This window comes from Hemitrygon akajei, chromosome 14 (genome assembly GCF_048418815.1).
Source record: "Hemitrygon akajei chromosome 14, sHemAka1.3, whole genome shotgun sequence".
Lineage (NCBI taxonomy): Eukaryota > Metazoa > Chordata > Chondrichthyes > Myliobatiformes > Dasyatidae > Hemitrygon > Hemitrygon akajei.
Genome location: NC_133137.1, coordinates 51,823,512 through 51,842,447, shown reverse-complemented (window position 1 = coordinate 51,842,447; position 18,936 = coordinate 51,823,512). Strand labels below are relative to the sequence as shown.

Below are 18,936 nucleotides of genomic sequence, written 5' to 3'. Positions count from 1 at the left end.
CCAGATGTAGCTGTTCCGACTTCCTTAGTAAGAGAACTTATGATTTTTTTCTATCCCGATCCACGATAACCTACGCACATCCTCCCGTATACTTTAAATCATCTCTAGATTACCTATAATACCTAATACAACGTAAATGCTATGTAAACTAGTTGTTAAACTGCATTGTTTAGGGAATAATGACAGGAAAAACAGTCTGTACATGCTCAAAGAACGAGTGCTGGAAGAGCATTTCCAGGTTTTCGCGATTGGTTGAATTCGCGCATGCGGAACTCGCGGATAAGGAGGGCTGACTGTATTAGGAATTTGCTGTGGTCAGGGCGTGACATAGTACAATAAACAAAGACATTCCACAATTATAAAGAATGAGGAATTACATAAAAATAAGACTGACAACACATTCAAAAGACAGTGCCTGAAGAGAGAGTCATCCACCATTAAGGACTCTCATCACCCCAGAACATGCCTCCACTCTTTACCATTGGGAAGAAGGTACTGAAGCCTGAAGACCCACACTCAGCGTTTTAGGAACAGCTTCCTCCTCAATGCCATCGGATTTCTGAAAGGTCCATGAACACCAGCTCACTATTCCTCTTTTCTACTATTTATTGATTTTTAAATTGTAACTTAAAAGTATCTTTTAACATCTTGCACCGTTCTGCTACCACAAGAACACTAACATCCATGGTAACAAACCTGATCCTGATTCTGAGGCTCCAACCTCCCTCTTAGGACCCCACGAGCTGTTAAAAAAGAGCAGGTGAGGTCTGTCTGGTGTCATCCCCGCTATTCACCACCCCTTAGACTAACTACCTATGGATTCTACATTACATCAAACTACACTTCCAAAAACTGAAATAAAAGGTTTTTTTCCTAAGTAATAGAGGATTCCTTTTAACTGTGCAACTTAGATGTTGCCTGGACGACTTTATAGTTCCTCTCTGTAACTGGGTAGTTTTCCAGTTGCTCCAGTTTCCTTCCACATCCACGTGTGGGTCAGTGGGCTAATTTTGGCTGCTGTAAATTGCCCCTAGTGTAGGTGAGTGGTGGGATAATCAGGAGGGAGCAGATAAGCAGAGATCTGGGAAGGCAAATGGGATTAAATGGGAGTGAACCAATAGCCAGCATAGACCTGAAGGGCTGTCATGAGAAAAAATGAGATTAGTTTTTGTTTTTAAAGAAGAACTCATCCAGCTAATAGTAGTTCGCATAAAAATTATAACAACCCTAGTCAATGTTAAGGTGAGTGTATCATTTTCGAAGTGTGGTATGAGATTTATCAACTCTTACCCAGTTTGTGTTCATCCAAGGATTTCCCGTTTGTCTTGTGATTACAGAATAATTTAAATTTTACCTCTCTGTTCAGGTCTAGACTGATGTTATAAAGAAAATACACGAAATGTATTGATTGGAGTAAGATATTATTTTGGACAAACCTCTATAGATGTGTGATGGAGAGTATATTGACTGGCTACATCAGTAGCTCAATGCCCTTGAACAGAAAATTGGACAAAAGTTGTGGATATGGCCCACTCCATCATGGTAAAGCCCTCCCAACCATTGAGAGCATCTACGTGAAACACTGCCAGAGGAAAGCAGCATCCATCATCAGGAACCCCCACCACCCAGGACATGCTGTCTTCTCACTGCTACCATCAGCAAGAAGGTACAAAAGCCTTCAGACTCGCACCACCAGGTTCAGGATCAGTTACCACCCCTCAACAATCAGGCTCTTGAACAAAAGGGATAACTTCACTTGCCCCATCATGGAAATGTTCCCACAAAAGACTGACCTACTTACAAGCACCCTTCATCTCGTATTCTCAATATTTATTGCTTATTTATTTATATTATTTATCTATATTATTATTTCTTCTTTTTGCATTTGCACAGTTTGTTGTCTTCTGCACTCTGGTTGAATGCCCTGGTTGGGCGGTCTCTCACTGATTCTGTTATGGCTACTATTCTATAGACTTGTTGAGTATGCCCACAAGAAAATGAATCTCAGGGCCATATATGTACTCTGATAATAAAATTTACTTTGAACTTTGATATTTAAACCTTCAAAGGACATTTAGCAGGCACACGATCTGACAGGTAATGGAAGGATTTAGACAATCTGTGGGCAGATGTGCTGTTTAAATTGGCAGTGTGGTTGGCGTAGATATCATTGGCATACTCTAACAAACTTGAAAATGATGCACTGTACAAAATATCCTTCCTGGTTGCACCACAACCCGAACAGGCAATTCCAGTGTAGACCAACCCACGAGGATGCACAGGCTCAGCATGGCACAGCCCTCCCCACCACCAACAGTACCCAGTCATACCATCTTCTTGCTGATACTGACTAGCAGAGGTACAGAAAGCTGAAGACCCACATCACCAGATTCAGGAACAGCTATTTTCCTACAGGTTCTTGATCCAATTTCCAGAACCTCAGCAATGGAACACTATGGACCACCTCTTGAACTTCAATGGACCGGTCTCTGAATGTGTTTTTTCTCCTCAAAGTTTAAAGTCCAAAGTAAATTTGTTACAAAGTACGTATATGTCACCACATACTACCTTCAGGTTCATTTCCTTGCGGGCGTTCCCAGGAAAACAGAAATGCAATAGAAGTAAAGAAAAACGACAAACAAATCTGACAAGCAACTAATTTGCAAGAGAAGACAAACTACACACATAAAAATGAATGAATAAATAAATAATACTAAGAAAATGAGTTGTTGAATCCTTGAAAGTGAGTCCATTAGGTTGTGAAATCAGAGTTGAGCACAGTATTTCTTGTCACTGTCTTTCTAATTCATGTATGATTTATGTTCTGTGTGTTGTCTGTAGCTATGTGCCTGTAATGCTGCTGCTCCTTGTAATTATTCATCACCATACTTGTGTACATGGCAATAAATTACTTGATTTGTTGTTGTAACAACAAAGCCCAGCTTGAAGTGCGGAATTGCTTTAATAAAAATGATGAATTGGCAGCTTGTTGCTAGGCATCCGCCTTTGCATGAAACAATTCTCGGGTGTACAGTATGTCAGCCAAAAGACCCAAATTATTGCTTAATCCTTGCTTGGCTAATTTCAGGTGGTGAATGATGTGTCAAGATATGAATGTGGCTCCCAATGTTGTCATAATAAACTCTGAAAACAAAGACAAATGTGAGAAGTTTGCAAACACATGGGAAAGTTTATAACTAGTTTTGCAACTGTGGTATATGCTTCACAAAGGCTTTTCAGATCATAAAGTGGGAGTTGTTTCCATTTTTACACAATCCTTCCTTAGACAATCATGTAAAAATGTGAAGGATCTGCGACCTGATTGACAGTTTGACAGGCTGCAGTGTAAGCCTCCTTGGCTCTGACTGTCTCCAGATTCGCAGAATAAATTTGTAACTCCCTAATGGGTTTCTTCCAATTGTACTTGAACTTCAATATATATTGCATTTGATAGAAGGCTGAATACTTGCTAGATATGCAGAAGAATAAACATTACTACCTTATAAAGATGAGAAGGAGAATCAGAGAGGATTGGTAGATGTACAATTTTAAAAGAGCAAATAAAACAGGTAGCTTCTAATTATTTCTGGATATATCAAAACTCAATGATTTTGAATACATGACTGCCTTTTAAAATAGACATTTGATAAGGCATATCAAAATCAATCTAGTTTTTCCTTTCACGATATCAGATGTTACCAGTGCCTATAGAAAATGCAGCAAGGCACTGGAAAGATTTGTTAACTTAAAAGGAAAAGCTAGGCTGATTTGGATAAGCCTAACTCTACCTCAGCAATCGAACACCATGGACTGGTAATTAGATACAGGGGAATTCAGTACTGGGTAACTGAAATTCCCTGGAATATAATAGTAATACATTACTTTACCTACAGTTATTGACACAGAATTAGAAAGCCAATGTATGACACCTCATTCTCGAATCTAATTTAATGGTAATTAAGCTTCCCATTATTTTCAAACTTTTTGCAGAAAATGGCACCTCATAAGCAACCTGCTTCTGTGTAATGACAGCTAATACCTGGAAGCCCAAAAGAGAGCAATCCAACTGTTAATTTTCATTTTTGCAAATGCAGAATTCTCCATGAAGTTTTTAACACTCAAGAAAGCTTGCCAACACTTTTACTTCCTCAGGAGGGTAAAAAAAAATTAGCTATTTCTTCCTGTCGACCCTTACTAATTTTTATCAATGCACTGTAGAAAGCGTTCTAGTTGGATGCATAATGGCTGGTACGGCAACTGCTCTGTACATGACCGCAAGAAACTGCAGAGTTGTGGACATTATGGAAACCAGTGAACTCTGTCTGCACTTTTCGCTGCCTCAGTAAAGCAGTCAGCATAATCAAAACCTCCATCCACCCTGGACGTTCTCTCTTCTCGCCCCTCCCATTGGGCAGAAAATACAGGTGCCTGAAAGCACATACCAGCAGGCTCAAAGATAGACTCTATCCCAGTATCATCAGACTCCTGCACAATGACGTGGACTTGTGACCTCACAATCTACCTCATTATGATCTTGCACTTCACTTCCTCTGCAGCTTTTACTCTTTATTCTGCATTAACATTGTTTTACCTTTTTCTACACCGACCAAGCTTGTGTGATGATTTGATCTGTATGAACAGCATACAAGAAAAGCTTTTCACTGTATTACCATATCTTGGTACATGCAACAATAATAACCGATAATAAACCAATTCAGAGGTACAGAGGAGATGTCAGGGGTAAGTTTTTTACACAGAGAGTGGTGAGTGCATGGAATGGGCTACTGGCGGCGGTGGTGAAGACAGAAATGATAGGGTCTTTTAAGAGACTCCTGGATAGGTACATGGAGCTTAGAAAAATAGAGGGCTATTGGTAAAGCCTAGGTAGGGCCATGTTCGGCACAGCTTTGTGGGCCGAAGGGCCTGTATTGTGCTGTATGTTTTCTATGTTTCTAATTCCAATAATCAATAATCAATAATTCTTTCTCTTTCTTTATTTCTTCTCTGCTTGACAGGGACCTCCTCACCATCATTCCTCCATTTCAACTTTGACTGGCGTGTTTCACTGGATCAGGAGACAGACCATTGCTCTAATCGCAATGCTATCCATTGCAATTCCAGCAGGTTACAAGACAGATTATTTATTTACCTACTTATTTAGATTTATAGTACAGAACATATCTTTGCAGCCCTTCGGACAACCCCCCACGTCCCGCTCCCTGCCCCCACGTCCAGTCCTGTTGCCTTGTCACGTCTTATCCTTGCCTGGATCCGGAGTCCGAGCACGAGTCAAGACCCAGGTTCCGGGTCCCTGTTCAGTCTCTGGCTCGGAGTCCTTGCCCAGGTTCCTAGTTCCTCGTCCAGGTCCCGCTTTCCTAGTCCTAGCTCGGGCCCTGTATCCTCGTACTTCAGTGTCTGCACTCAACGCCCACCTTATGACACGCCCTGCATTATAATAGCATCACACTAACCACTATGATACTGTGGTGCCCAACTTTCCAGCTAATCAATAACGCAAACATTGTGATACCCAACACAGCAAGGTCACAGAGTCATGAAGAGATATAGTACAGAAGCAAGCCCTTCTGCCTACCCTGCACATCAAGCACCCAGTTTTACGTTCATCCAATCCTGACACATTTTTTTCTCACCACATACCCATCAACACCTCCAGATTCCACCACTCTTGTACACGTCAATTAAACTCCCCACCCACTCATTTTAGGGGTGTGGGAGGAAACTGGAGCACTCGGATGTAACCCAGGCAGTTAGAAGGAGAACATTCAAATTCCGCAGAGTGGCTAAGGTCAGGATTGGACCCGGGTCTCTGGCGCTGTAAGACTGCGGCCCTGTCAACTCTATCACAGTGATGTACTAGCCCCTTACATGGGAGCACTGGGACATTGTGATAATACTGATCTACCAGGATTTGCTTCAAATAGTGAAGACTCAACACTGAAGTTGTAGTGAAGGCTTTGCTCTGTGATTTTGGCTAAAATTGTACAGAATTACCCAAAATATGTATCAGTTGAGAAGTACAGAAAAGCATCTGAATGGAATGAATACTGTAGACACAAACTTGCAAAAACATCTCTCTCCCCCCCTTTCCCTCCCTTTCTTCCTCTCCCCTCCTCTCTCTCTCCCTCCCCCCTCTCTCTCCCTCCTGCTCTCTCTTTCTCTCTCTGTCCCCCCTCCCTCTCCCTCTCTCTCCATCTTCCTCTCCTCTCCTCCTGTCTCCCTCTCTCTTCCATTAATCTGTAGGGGATATTATCCCCGTAAACCACCTGAAAATGCATCAAGAAATGTGTGTTGGAAAAAAAAGTGTGATTTATCTACTTACTTTTTTCACTTGAATTCTGTGAGATTGATTTTTTTAGTCCCTATCTTGAATTTTTGGGTAGTGATTTGTGAATGCTGTGAGGGTCAACGTCAGTAACATGGCTGTAATAAAGGTGTCACAGGTACAAGTCAAATACACTGAACATAGAGCCTGACCTGTATTAACGATCAAAGTTCACCAGGATGCAATTGGGGGAGGATGAGGCATTGGGGGCTGGAATGCCAAGTTCTGCTTGGACTGCAGGTGCTGCAATGGTGTGCAGTTTTGTTGAACTATTGCTTTCTGTTGTCCTGAACTATTCTGTAAATAAAGAAAAAGTCATGAGCTTAACTAAACACTTTGATCCTACTCAAAACGTCTTACATTTGAAGAAATGTTGTATGTCACCAAGGACTTTAGCAAGTTTCTACAGATGTACCATGGAGAGCATTCTAACTGGTTGCATCACTGGTATGGACAGAAAAAAAGATCAGAGAAAGCTTCAGAGGTTTGTGAAGTCAGCCAGCTCCATCATGGGCGCTGGCCTCCCCACCATTGAAGACATCTTCAAAAGGTGATGCCTCAAAAAGGTGGCATCCATCTTTAAGGACTCCACCACCCAGGACATGCCCTCTTCTCATTTTTACCATCAAGGAGGAGGTACAGGAGCCAGAAGACCCATACTCAACATTTTACTGAAAGCTTCTTTTCCTCTGCATTAGACTTTTGAAAAGACAATGAACCCATGAACACTTCCTCACTATTTTTGCTCTCTTTTTGCACTACCTATTTAAATTCTTAAAATATTTATTTCTTATTGTAATTTATGGTATATTTTATGCATTGCACTGTACTGCTGCCACTGAACTATTCTGATTACAAAGTAACAAAAGATTTTTTTTCAAAGCAATGACATGGTGAGTGAGGAGTGCGTGGAACTCTCTGCCAAGGGTAGTGGCAGAGGCAGATACATTGGGCACATTTCAGAGACCCTTAGATTGGCACATAGATGAAAGGAAAATGCAGGGCTATGTGGGAGGGAAAGGTCAGGTTGATCTTGGAGTAGTTTAAAAACCCAGCACAACATCGTGGCCTGAAGGCATTGTACTTTCAGAATAAGGAGAACCTGTTTAAGATGGAGATCCTGGGGTACATGCCCATAGATCCCTCAAAGTTCTAAATTCTATATGGAGGAAGTACTTGGAGGGTCGTGACTATTTGGAATTTTCTATTTCACTTTTCTGTTTAGGTAGTCATTATACGTTCAAGGGGTTGTTGGATAATGGAGGAGCCAATAGTCATGGAATACAGGCAGGAAAATAAGGTCAGGGTCACAATCTGACATGGTTCAGGGGTCAGATGACCCCTGCTTCTACTTATGTAATGAGGGGAATTCTGTGATAATGGCAGAGGTTCTTTGATGAGGAAGTGCATCAACTTCTGTAATGTGTAGACAAAAGGCTTATAATTGAGTTCCTTTGCAGGAGCTTCATTCCAAAGACGCCCTGCACCTTCCAGCCATGACCATAAGACCATATTACTTAGGAGCAGTATTAGGCCATTTGGCCCATCTAGTCAAGGGCAAGTAACTGATAGGTTGCTTACTGCTGTGGAGCATGCCGTCAGCCGTCTGTTGTTTCTCTGGGGAGAGTATTTCTTGCACTGGGTTGTAGCAGCAGATCCTGGGTAGACATTAGCTGTACCAATAAATAGAAAGATGTCAATAACAGGAATGAACACAGACAATGAATACAACAATGAAAAGACATAGGAGAGAAATAGGCTATCTGGCCCATTGATATTAGTTATTTAGTAAGTTTCTCCTCACATATTGAGGCTAACAAAACCTCAGGGCTTTGCTAGTTTTAGTTGCACTATTACTGAGTTCCGCCTGACACCACTTTAACACACCCCAGCTCACATGTTGACGTAGGCTTCACTGTTCTGGATCTTTCTCTCAGAGGACATGGTTCTCTCCAACAATCCAGCCACATTTTCAAACGTGAGCTTCTGTGACTTTGTTTTGGCTCAGCAAAAGTAGACCGAGTTCCTGCAACTGGCCCTCGCAAGTTAACCCTTTCAGTCCTGGTATCATTCTGGTGCATCTCCTCTGCCCCCCATCAAAACCAAATCTCTCAAAGCTCCACCAGGGGCACTAATGAGGACATCTTCAATAGGAAATGCATCAAAAAGGCGGCATCCATAATTCAGGACACATCCCCAGGACATGCCCTCTTCTCATTACTACCATCAGGGAAGAGGGTTAGGAGCCTGAAGACACAACTCGATGAACAGTTGAACAGCTCATTCCCTTCCGTCATGAGATTTTTGAATGGACAATAAATCCACGAACGTTACCCCACTATTTTGCTCTCTTTTTGCAGAACTTATTTTTATATATACACTTACTGTAATTCTTAATATACTTCAGCAATGTTCATGACATACAGTAAACATTCTGATTCAGATTCCAAAGTCCGCATTATCTACAGATATGCTACCTATGAATCTGGCACTCATGAAATCAAACCCAGGCCTAAGCCTTGAACCTTTTGAACAAATACGTATATGCACAGTGCACATTCAGAAACACTGTCTGTGTAAAATGGCGATTGATTTCCAGACCATTTGTGCCAAGTGGCTCCCCGCAGTGTGCTATTGGAAAGAAAAATCTTTCATTACATGCTGTATCTTGTCACTTCAAAGGTGATCACTGCTTGCAAGTTCAATCCATTGTGAGCTAACGTCATTACCATTAGATACTTCAGTGTTTACATGTGTTTATTAATGTGCGTTAATGCTTTTAGGAACATCACAGGGCATGTTTATCTTTGTTTCAGGGAACACCAGATACAAAGTTCAAAGTAATTTTATTATCAAAGTACTTATATGCCACCATACACAAACCTGAAATTAATTTTCCTGTGACCATATGCCGTAAATCCAAGAAACACAATAGAATCAATGAAAGACTGCACACAACAGGATGGGCAAACAACCAAAGTGCAAAAGGCAACAAACTGCAAATGCAAAAGCAAATAAAAAAAATATTAAAATATAACAGATATCAAAAACAAGAAACGAAGAGTCCTTGAAAGTGAGTCCATTGGTTGTGGGAACAGATCAATGATGGGGCTAGTGTCTTTGAGTGAAGTTCTCCCCTCTGGTTCAAGAGCCTGATGGTTGAGGGGTAATAACTGTTCTTGAACCTGGTGCTGTGAGTCCTGAGGCTCCTGCACCTTCTTCCTGAAGGCAGTAGTGAGAAGAGAGCATGGCCTGGGTGGTGTGGGTCCCTGACGGTAGATGCTGATTTCCTACCACAGTGCTGCATATTAATATGCTCAATGGTGGGGAGGGCTTTATTTGTGATGAATTGGGCCCTATGCATTACTTTTTTTTGGATTTTCCATTCAAGAGTGTTGGTGGTTGCATACCAACCAGTCAATATACTCTCGACCACATATCTATAGAAGCTTATCAAAGCTTTAGATGGCATGCTGAACCTTTGCAAACTTCTAAGGAAGTAGAGGTGCTGCCAAGGTTTCTTCGTAATTGCAGTCATGTGCTGGGCCCAGGACAGATCCACTGAAATGATAACACCGTGGTATTTAAAGTTGCTGACCTTCTCCACCTCTGATCTCCGAGTTGAACTGCACCTCTGGTTTCCTCCTCCTGAAGCCAGTAATCAGCCCCTCAGTCTTGCAGACATTGAGTGAGAGGTTGTTGTTATGGCACCACTCAGCCAGATTTTCAATCTCCCTCCTGTATGTTGATTCATCACCACCTTTGATTTGGTCAATGTTAGCAAACTTAAATATGGCATAGGAGGTGCGCTTAGCCACACAGTCATAAGTGTAAAGCATGTCGAGCAGGGGGCTAAGCACACAGCCTTGTGGTACACCTGCAGTGAAGTAGAAAATTGGCAAAAACTTCTTTCCATGGGTTCTCTCACATCAGCCTCACACACTGAAATCACAGAGTCATCAGAGCTGTGGGCACTTGTGAAGGTATTGAAGCCAAGGTCTTGAAGCTTATTATTTAATTTTGAGGGGATAGTATTATTGAATGCCGAGATGTAATCAATAAAGAGCATCCTGATATATGCATCTTTGCTGTTCAGATGGTCCAGAGTGGAATGAATAGCCAATGAAATGGTATCTGCTGTGGACCTGTTGTGATGGTAGGCGCATTGGAATAGAGAAGAACAAAAGAAATAGGAGCAGGAGTAGGCCAGGTGACCTGTCGAGCCTGCTCCGCCATTCAACAGGATCATAGCTGATCTGACCATGTCACTTCTCAGGCAAGAATTGAGATTTTTCATCACCAATCTCTGAAAGCACTTCATCTTAATTACTGAAGCAGATTATCATGTTCTTTTTAGGCACCAGTATAACTGAAGCCTGCTTGAAGCAGTTGGGTACCTCAGGGTGCCAAAGCAAGAGGTTAACAATATCGGTAACCACTTCAGCCAGTTGATCAGCACAGGTCTTTAGGACTCAGTCAGTTACTCTGTCTGGGCTGGATTCTTTCCATGGGTTCACCCTCCCAAAGGATGCTCTCACGTCAGCCACAGACACTGAAATCACAGGGTCATTAGGAGATGGGAGTTCATGAAGGTTTCTCCATGTTTAGATGGTCAAAGCAAGCATAGACAGAATTGAGTTTATCTGGGAGTGAAGCCTTGTCATCTATGTCACTTGGATTCACTTTGCAAGAGGAAACAGCATTCAACCCCTGACACAGCTGTCGAGCATACCCCAGTGACTCATTTGGTCTGGAATTGCTACTCTGCATGTGAGATGGCTTTCCAGAGATTGTAACTGGAACTTGGGTATCTTTCTTGATCGCTAGACCTGAATGCCACTGATCTAGCTCTCAGCTGATTGTGGATCTCATGGTCCATCCAGGGTTTCAGGCTGGGGAAGACTCTGAATGATTTTGTGGGAACACACTCGTCTACAACCGTTTTCAGAAAGTCTGTGACAGCCACTATGTAATCATTCAGATCCTCTGATGAGTCCATGAACACAGCCTAGTCCATCAACTCGAGGCAATCTTGTACTGCTCCTCTGCCTCCTGTGACCACCTCTTTGTTGTCCTAATCCTTGGAGCTTTGCTCTTTAGCCTCTGCCTGTACACAGGTTGGAGCAGGACAGCCAATTGATCAGATTTTCTGAAATGCAGTCTAGGCATGGAACAGTAGGCATTCCTTTCTTTCTTTTCAAATCTTTTCATTATGATCCAAAATACAAGAGTACATCGAAGTAAGTAACACTTACAATGTCTCAAAAAAGAAAAGAACAATATTCAGGATCGAAAAATATGGCGACACAAAAAAGAGAAGGAAAAAAACCCTACTAAAGCAAGAAAAAAGTGAGAAAAAAAAGAACCGATTAGGTGTTCAACCCCAGAGCCATGCGTCATACATAAAGCTTCCAAATATAAACATCAAACCACCAGCAAAACTTACAATTAGATCGTGGAGAAAATCTATCAATGAACTCAAATGGTAGTAACGAGCAAATGAACCCCATCTTTTCTCAAAATCAAACATAGGTTCGAAGGTAGGCATTCCTTATCGTAGTATAGCAGTGGTTGAGGGTGTTGGAACCCTGGTGCTGCAAGGTATATGCTGATGATAATTGGGCAGAGATTTCTTCAACTAAACCAGATTGACGTTCCTGACTACAATTTGCAATGTATTGAGGTGGGCTATTTCTTGTTTCATGACAGCAGCATTCCATATTTCAATTGCCTGATTAATGTAGACTTTTGGTGGTAAGTAAACTACAGTCAGGATGAGGGAGGAGAACTCATTAGGTGAGTCGGCACTTAATCATTAGATGTTCTAAGTCAAAGGAACAAGAGTGCAAAAACACAGCCACGTCTGAGCACCACCAAGAGTTTATCATGAAACACAGACCTTAGCTTTTGCCTTCTTCAAATCAGTGGTCCAGTTCGACCTGTGTATCGAGAAGACTTTGGGTGTGATCACTGAATCTGGTATGTCCAGAGTGAGCCATGTCTCCGTGAAACACAGAATGCAGCAATTCCTCATTTCCCTCTGATATAGAATATTTTGCTTATGCCCTCAATCTTGATCTCCAGCAACTGTAAAGGAAGATCCCATGTTGTAATCCCTGTTCCTCTCACTTGAGGATAAAGGGAATTTAGTACATCTGTTTAGACAAAGGGTCTTGACCCAAAACGCCAACTGTCAATTTCCCTCCACAGATCCTGCCTGACCTTCAGTTCGTTTCTTGTCCCAGATTCCAGGATTGGCGTCTCACCTGTCTCCTTATTGTGTATCTTTCCTGGGCTGTGGTGTCCATCTAAAACTGAATACTGTGAAGCCTCATCTAACACGGTGAGATGTGGGCAGGAATTCTCCAGGCTGCTGCATATCAAAACCAGTGGTTCCTTCCCTGGGATGCCTCCAACTTAGCAACATCCCAGTAGACCATCACCCAAGCCAAGCACAACCAGCGATGACACTGAGGACTGAGGTTTGGCGGGACTCACGACTGAGAGATACCCAGGCACAGTAAAGCTGTGCTGGATTCACACTGATGCATTTGGCATTCTACAAGGGAAGTAGAGGTGCTCATATGCTTTCTTGATCATGGAGGTCTATGTGGTTGGGAAGACAAGCTATTAGTGATGTTTTACACCTAGGAACTTGAAGCTCTGAATTCCCTCCATCTCAGAACCGTTGCTGTAAACTAGAACATGTGCAACCACCTCTCCCCACTGCAATCCTGAAGTCAATGGCCAGCCCTTTTCTTTTGCTGACATTGACACTGCATATTGGTGAGAAAAGGAGGGAATGAAGATTGGTTGTTGGTGATGGAGGAGGGGTTGGGAGCGGTAAAAGATCAAAAATTTTTGCCTCACCTGAGAGAGGATCAGGTTGACTTGATTGTGAGCGGGAGTCCCTGCACTGACTGCTCCCTATATTTCCATTGGACTGGGTCCTGGGTATGTTGAAATCTGGATGTGTAACAGAAGCTGTGCTCTGCGTCCAAGGGCATCGCGTTGGTGAATTCACGTAGGTAGGCTTCTCCCTGAAAAACAAAAACTAGAGTGTTTCAACTGCATTAGAGTGCTCAGAGCAAGGCTGACTGGTGACAGACTTTCTGAACCTACAGCTTATTCTTATCACCAACAAGAGAAAATCCACAGATGCTGGAAATCCAAACAACACACACAAAATGCTGGAGAAACTCAACAGGTCAGGCAACATCTATGGAAAAAAGTAAACAGTCGACATTTTGGGCTGAGACCTTTCATCAGTCTTGATTCCCATCCTGGAATGCCTGAACAGCAGGAGGAATTTAGGACATTAGGCAGCATCTGTGGAGAGGATTAACCAATCAGCATTTTGGGCCAAGACCCTTCATCAGGACTAGAAAATAAGCAGGAATTAGCTAGAATAAGAAGGTGGGGGGTAAATGGAGTACAGTCTGGTAGGTAATAGGGAGGTGCTAGGGAGAAGCTAGGAGGTGATAGGTGGAAAAGGTGAAGTGCTGAAGAAGAAGAAATATAACCATATAACAATTACAGCATGAAAACAGGTCATCTCGGCCCTTCTAGTCCGTGCCGAATGCTTACTCTCACCTAGTCCCACTGGCCCGCACTCAGCCCATAACCCTCCATTCCTTTCCTGTCCATATACCTATCCAATTTTACTTTAAATGACAATACCGAACCTGCCTCTACCACTTCTACTGGAAGCTCATTCCACACAGCTACCACTCTCTGAGTAAAGAAACTCCCCCTCGTGTTACCCCTAAACTTTTGCCCCCTAACTCTCAAATCATGTCCTCTTGTTTGAATCTCCCCTACTCTCAATGGAAAAAGCCTATCCACATCAACTTGATCTATCCCCCTCATAATTTTAAATACCTCTTATCAAGTCCCCCCTCAACCTTCTATGCTCCAAATAATTAAGAACTAACTTGTTCAGCTTTTCCCTGTAACTTAGGTGCTGAAACCCAGGTAACATTTTAGCAAATCTTCTCTGTATTCTTTCTATTTTGTTGATATCTTTCCTATAATTCGGTGACCAGAACTGTACACAATACTCCAAATTTGGCCTTACCAATGCCTTGTACAATTTTAACATTACATCCCAACTCCTATACTCAATGCTCTGATTTATAAAGGGCAGCATACAAAAAGCTTTCTTCACCACCCTATCCACATGAGATTCCACCTTCAGGGAACAATGCACCATTATTCCTAGATCACTCTGTTCTACTGCATTCTTCAATGCTCTACCGTTTACGATGTATGTAAATCTGATAGGAGAGGAGAGTGGAGAAAGGGATGGAGGAGGAGCACCAGAGGGAGGTGATGGGCAGATGGGGAAGGGAAGGGACAAAAGGGGAACCAGAATGGGGAATGATTTCTTGATCTCCCAAACCACCTCACTGTGGCCTTTGCATTTTATTTGTCTACCTGCGCTGCAATTTATGATATGCTGCATTCTAATTTCTCTTTACTATCTCAATGTACTTACATATAGTATCAAGTTTCTCACTGTCTTGGTACACATGACAATAACAAACCAATTACAATTCCAAGAGAGAAAAACTGTTTAGTTATAATAGTAAAATCCAATGTGTATTCTCTCCTGGTTCTGATGGAGGTTATTCAATATGAAACATTCACTCTGTTTCTCTCTCCACAGTTGCTGTCTGACCCACTGGGTCTTGCCTTAGATTTGGTTTTGGCATCTTGTTTCAGACTTCTGGCCTCTGCAGTTTTGCACTTTTCATTTAGTGAGTGGGTGTAACACTCCTGGACCTACAGCATGAAGAATACTGATTCCTCATCTCAGAGGGGCTTTGGGGATGAGAACACGTATCAGTCTCAGTACACAGGTAAGTCCACCTACCTTATTGACAAAGCTGTTGACGGAAGATGACAATGGTCTGAAGTCGGCTCTTCCCTTTCCTGATTTGGGTAATAGTGAACTTGATAATCAGTGGTCGAGATTTGATTGCAGTCTTTGAACTTTTCCACATCTTTGCATCCATTCTTTAGCTTTGAGCTCCCAGGAGCGGGTGTGAACCAAGTAACAGCCTGTGGGAGGATCAAAAGGTGGTGAAAAATCAACCTGACACATTCAAACATAAGAGAATAGAATGCACTTTGACGTCAAACTGCACCAGAACGAGCAAGCATATAATCTCCTGCAGTGGTGCCACAGTGGTGCAGCTGGTAGAGCTGTTGCCCCGCAGATCAGAGATGCAGGTTCAAACCTGACCTCTGGTGCTGTATTGTGTGGAGTTTAAGGATCCTCATCGTAAACAAATGGCTTTCCTCTGGGTGACCTGGTTTGCCCCCACACCCCCAAAGGCAGGTGGTTTGCTCCATGTAGTATCATGGTCTGGTACAGCAATTCAGAGGCACAGTAACATAAGAAGGTGCATAGAGTAGTGGGTCAGCACAATGCATTTTTGGCACATCTCTCCCACTTTCAGTACTATCTACACGAGGAGCTGCCTAAAGAGGGAAACTCATATCATCGTAGATCCCCACCATCTGGGCCATGTCATCTTCTCACAGCTACCATCGGGAAGGAGATACAGAAGCCTGAAGTCCCACTCCACCAGGTTCAAGAAAGCTACCTCCCTCAACCATTCAAACCTTGAGCCAAACAGAACAGCCCTATTCACTATCTCAGCACAGCAGTACCACGAGCACTTCTTCTGTTTTAGTTGTGTTCTTCTATAAAGTAAGTGTAATTTATATTTCGGTTTCTCTTGTGAATGTTAGTCTCTAATGCTATGTGCATATGATGCTGCAGCAAGTAAATTTTTCATTGAATTTGTGCATACACATACTGTGCATATGACAATAAACTGATCTGATCGAAGTGAGGGGTAGAATCTGGGGGGGGGGAGTTGACGGGAATGTGGGGAGAATGGATTATAGTGGAAATTAGTGGGGGAAATAAGATTGCTCTGTGAGCTAGTATAGGCTTGGTGGGCTGAATGGCTTCCTTCTAAGTTGTAAGGAAGTTGCTCCTTTTCTTTAGTCTGACCTTTATGCTGGGTTCTGTTTCACAGTCCACAGCTTCCTGTGTAAGTAACCACTGTTCCTCTCTGCTAGACTGCTGAGCAGGCTTTTTTACCCCAGTTAGTTGATTCTGAGGGCCAATATAAGCCTGCCCATTGTTTCCTTACTCAAGTCTATGCGGGGTATAGTCTGCCCTCAGCACCTTACAGCAGCTGGGCATACAGCAACACTGCCTCTTTGCACTTCACCCCCCCCCCCCCCTCCGCCAATCAGGCAGAAGATCAAAAGCCTAAAAGCACATGCACAATGATCAAGGACATCTCCTATCCCACTGTCATAAGACTCTTGTAGATAGATAGATAGATACTTTATTCATCCCCATGGGGAAATTCAACATTTTTTTCCAATGTCCCATACACTTATTGTAGCAAAACTAATTACATACAATACTTAACTCAGTAAAAATATGATATGCATCTAAAATCACCCTCTCAAAAAGCATTAATAATAGCTTTTAAAAAGTTCTTAAGTAGTTTACTTAAATACATTGAGTCCTAACCCCGGCACTTTAACATATCTTACTCCTGGCGGTTGAATTGTAAAGCCGAATGGCATTGGGGAGTATTGATCTCTTCATCCTGTCTGAGGAGCATTGCATCGATAGCAACCTGTCGCTGAAACTGCTTCTCTGTCTCTGGATGGTGCTATGTAGAAAGATGAACTCTTGACCTCACAATCTACCTCATTGCAACCTTGCACCTTATTATCTGCCTGCACCCTGCATTTTTCTTGTAAATGAAGAAGATCGCGGCGCGACGGCAGGGCGCAGCGGCCACTCCAGGAATGAATATCTGTTATCTGTAAGTAGGGGCCGTGCACAATCCTGATTTGATGGAGACGGACGTGAGAAGCACAGAGGAACATCTGGTGAAATTTCTGACACGCCTGTTTCGCTGCCGCTGCTACTGTGCAATCGAGAAATCTCCGGAGAGGAAGGCCCCGAATCCTCGGCTTTACCTGTTGCTTGGCGGCCGGAGCCGGGGTTGAAGCACTCGGCAGAGATGGTGCTCGGTGTCGGAGGCCTGGTCGGAGGCTCGAAGTTTTCGGACCGACTCAGAGTTGGCTGTGCTCGGGTGCTTCCAGAGACTGCATCGGGAAGTTTTGCCACGTTGGAGGTTCATGGCAGGAAGAGTTTTTCTTCCTTCTTCCATCTGTGTGAAATGATGGACTATCGGGGACTTTGAGACTTTCTTTTACTGTGCCCATGGTCTGCTCTTATCAAATTACGGTATTGCTTTGCACTGTTGTAACTGTATGTTATAATTATGTGGTTTTTTTGTCAGTTAGTCTTGGTCTGTCTTGTGTTTATGTGATATCATACTGGAGGAACATTGTATCATTTCTTAATGCATGCATTACTAAATGACAATAAACGAGGACTGAGTGTCCTCATAATCTAATCTAACACTATATTCTGCATTCTTTTATTGTTTTTCCCCTGTACTATAGAGGCACAGAGCAGTACAGCACAGAAGTAGACCCTTCACCCCATCTAGTCTGGGCCAACTACTATTCTGCTATTGTACTTAATTTTTTTTTGCAAATGATTTGTATGGCTGGTTTGCAAAGCCAAGTTTCAGATGGGGCAATAATAAATGAATGTCAACCAATACCAATACCAATGAAAGCAGTGATGGTGTTAACCACTAGAACAATATTTTCTCTGGCCTATTCTTTTAAGAAAGCAGCTGCTTGAACCGTAAACTCAAACAAGCACAGGAAGAATATCTCCCCATATTTGGCCATGGCAAGACACAAAGAAAATGCACCAGCTGCAATTCCACCACAAAACATTAGATGTCACTCTCAGGCAAGATCCTCACTGGGATTGTTCATCAGGTGGGTTAAACAAAGTCAAGTCAAGTCACTTTTATTGTCATTTCGACCATAGTTGCTGGTACAGTACACAGTAAAAACAAGACGTTTTTCAGGACCATGGTGTTACATGACACAGTACAAAAACTAGACTGAACTACGTAAAAAAGAACACAAGAAAAAAACTGCACTAGACTACAGACCTACCCAGGACTGCATAAAGTGCACAAAACAATGCAGGCATTACAATAAATAATAAACAAGCAAATAGGGCAGTAAGGTGTCAGTCCAGTCTCTGGGTATTGAGGAATCTGATAGCTTGGGGGAAGAAACTGTTATATAGTCTGGTCGTGAGAGCCCAAATGCTTTGGTGCCTTTTCCCAGACGGCAGGAGGGAGAAGAGTTTTTTTGAGGGGTACGTGGGGTCCCTCATAATGCTGTTTCCTTTGCGGATGCAGCGTGTAGTGTAAATGTCCGTGATGGCGGGAAGAGAGACCCCAATGATCTTCTCAGCTGACCTCACTAGCCACTGCAGGGTCTTGCGATCGGAAATGGTGCAATTTCCGAACCAGGCAGTGATGCAGCTGCTCAGGATACTCTCAATACAACCCCTGTAGAATGTGATGAGGATGGGGGGGTGGAAGATGAGTAGAGAAAGTAGAGACGCTGCTGGGCTTTCTTTGCTATGGAGCTGGTGTTGAGGGACCAGGTGAGAT

The 18,936-nt window shown here is 42.8% G+C and overlaps 1 protein-coding gene across 1 annotated transcript in view; it reads right to left on the bottom strand.

Annotated features, from left to right (window-relative positions):
- LOC140738581 (uncharacterized) overlaps positions 1–18,936 on the bottom strand; it is a 205,506-nt gene that overhangs the window by 5,447 nt on the left and 181,123 nt on the right. Inside the window, exons 14-17 of the mRNA XM_073066055.1 lie at positions 15,219–15,406; positions 13,214–13,383; positions 7,925–8,016; positions 6,496–6,640 (exon numbers count right to left, since the gene is read on the bottom strand). Coding sequence (XP_072922156.1) covers positions 6,515–6,640; positions 7,925–8,016; positions 13,214–13,383; positions 15,219–15,406 — 576 coding nt within the window. The 3' untranslated portion in view covers positions 6,496–6,514. The remainder of the gene's footprint in view (positions 1–6,495; positions 6,641–7,924; positions 8,017–13,213; positions 13,384–15,218; positions 15,407–18,936) is intronic.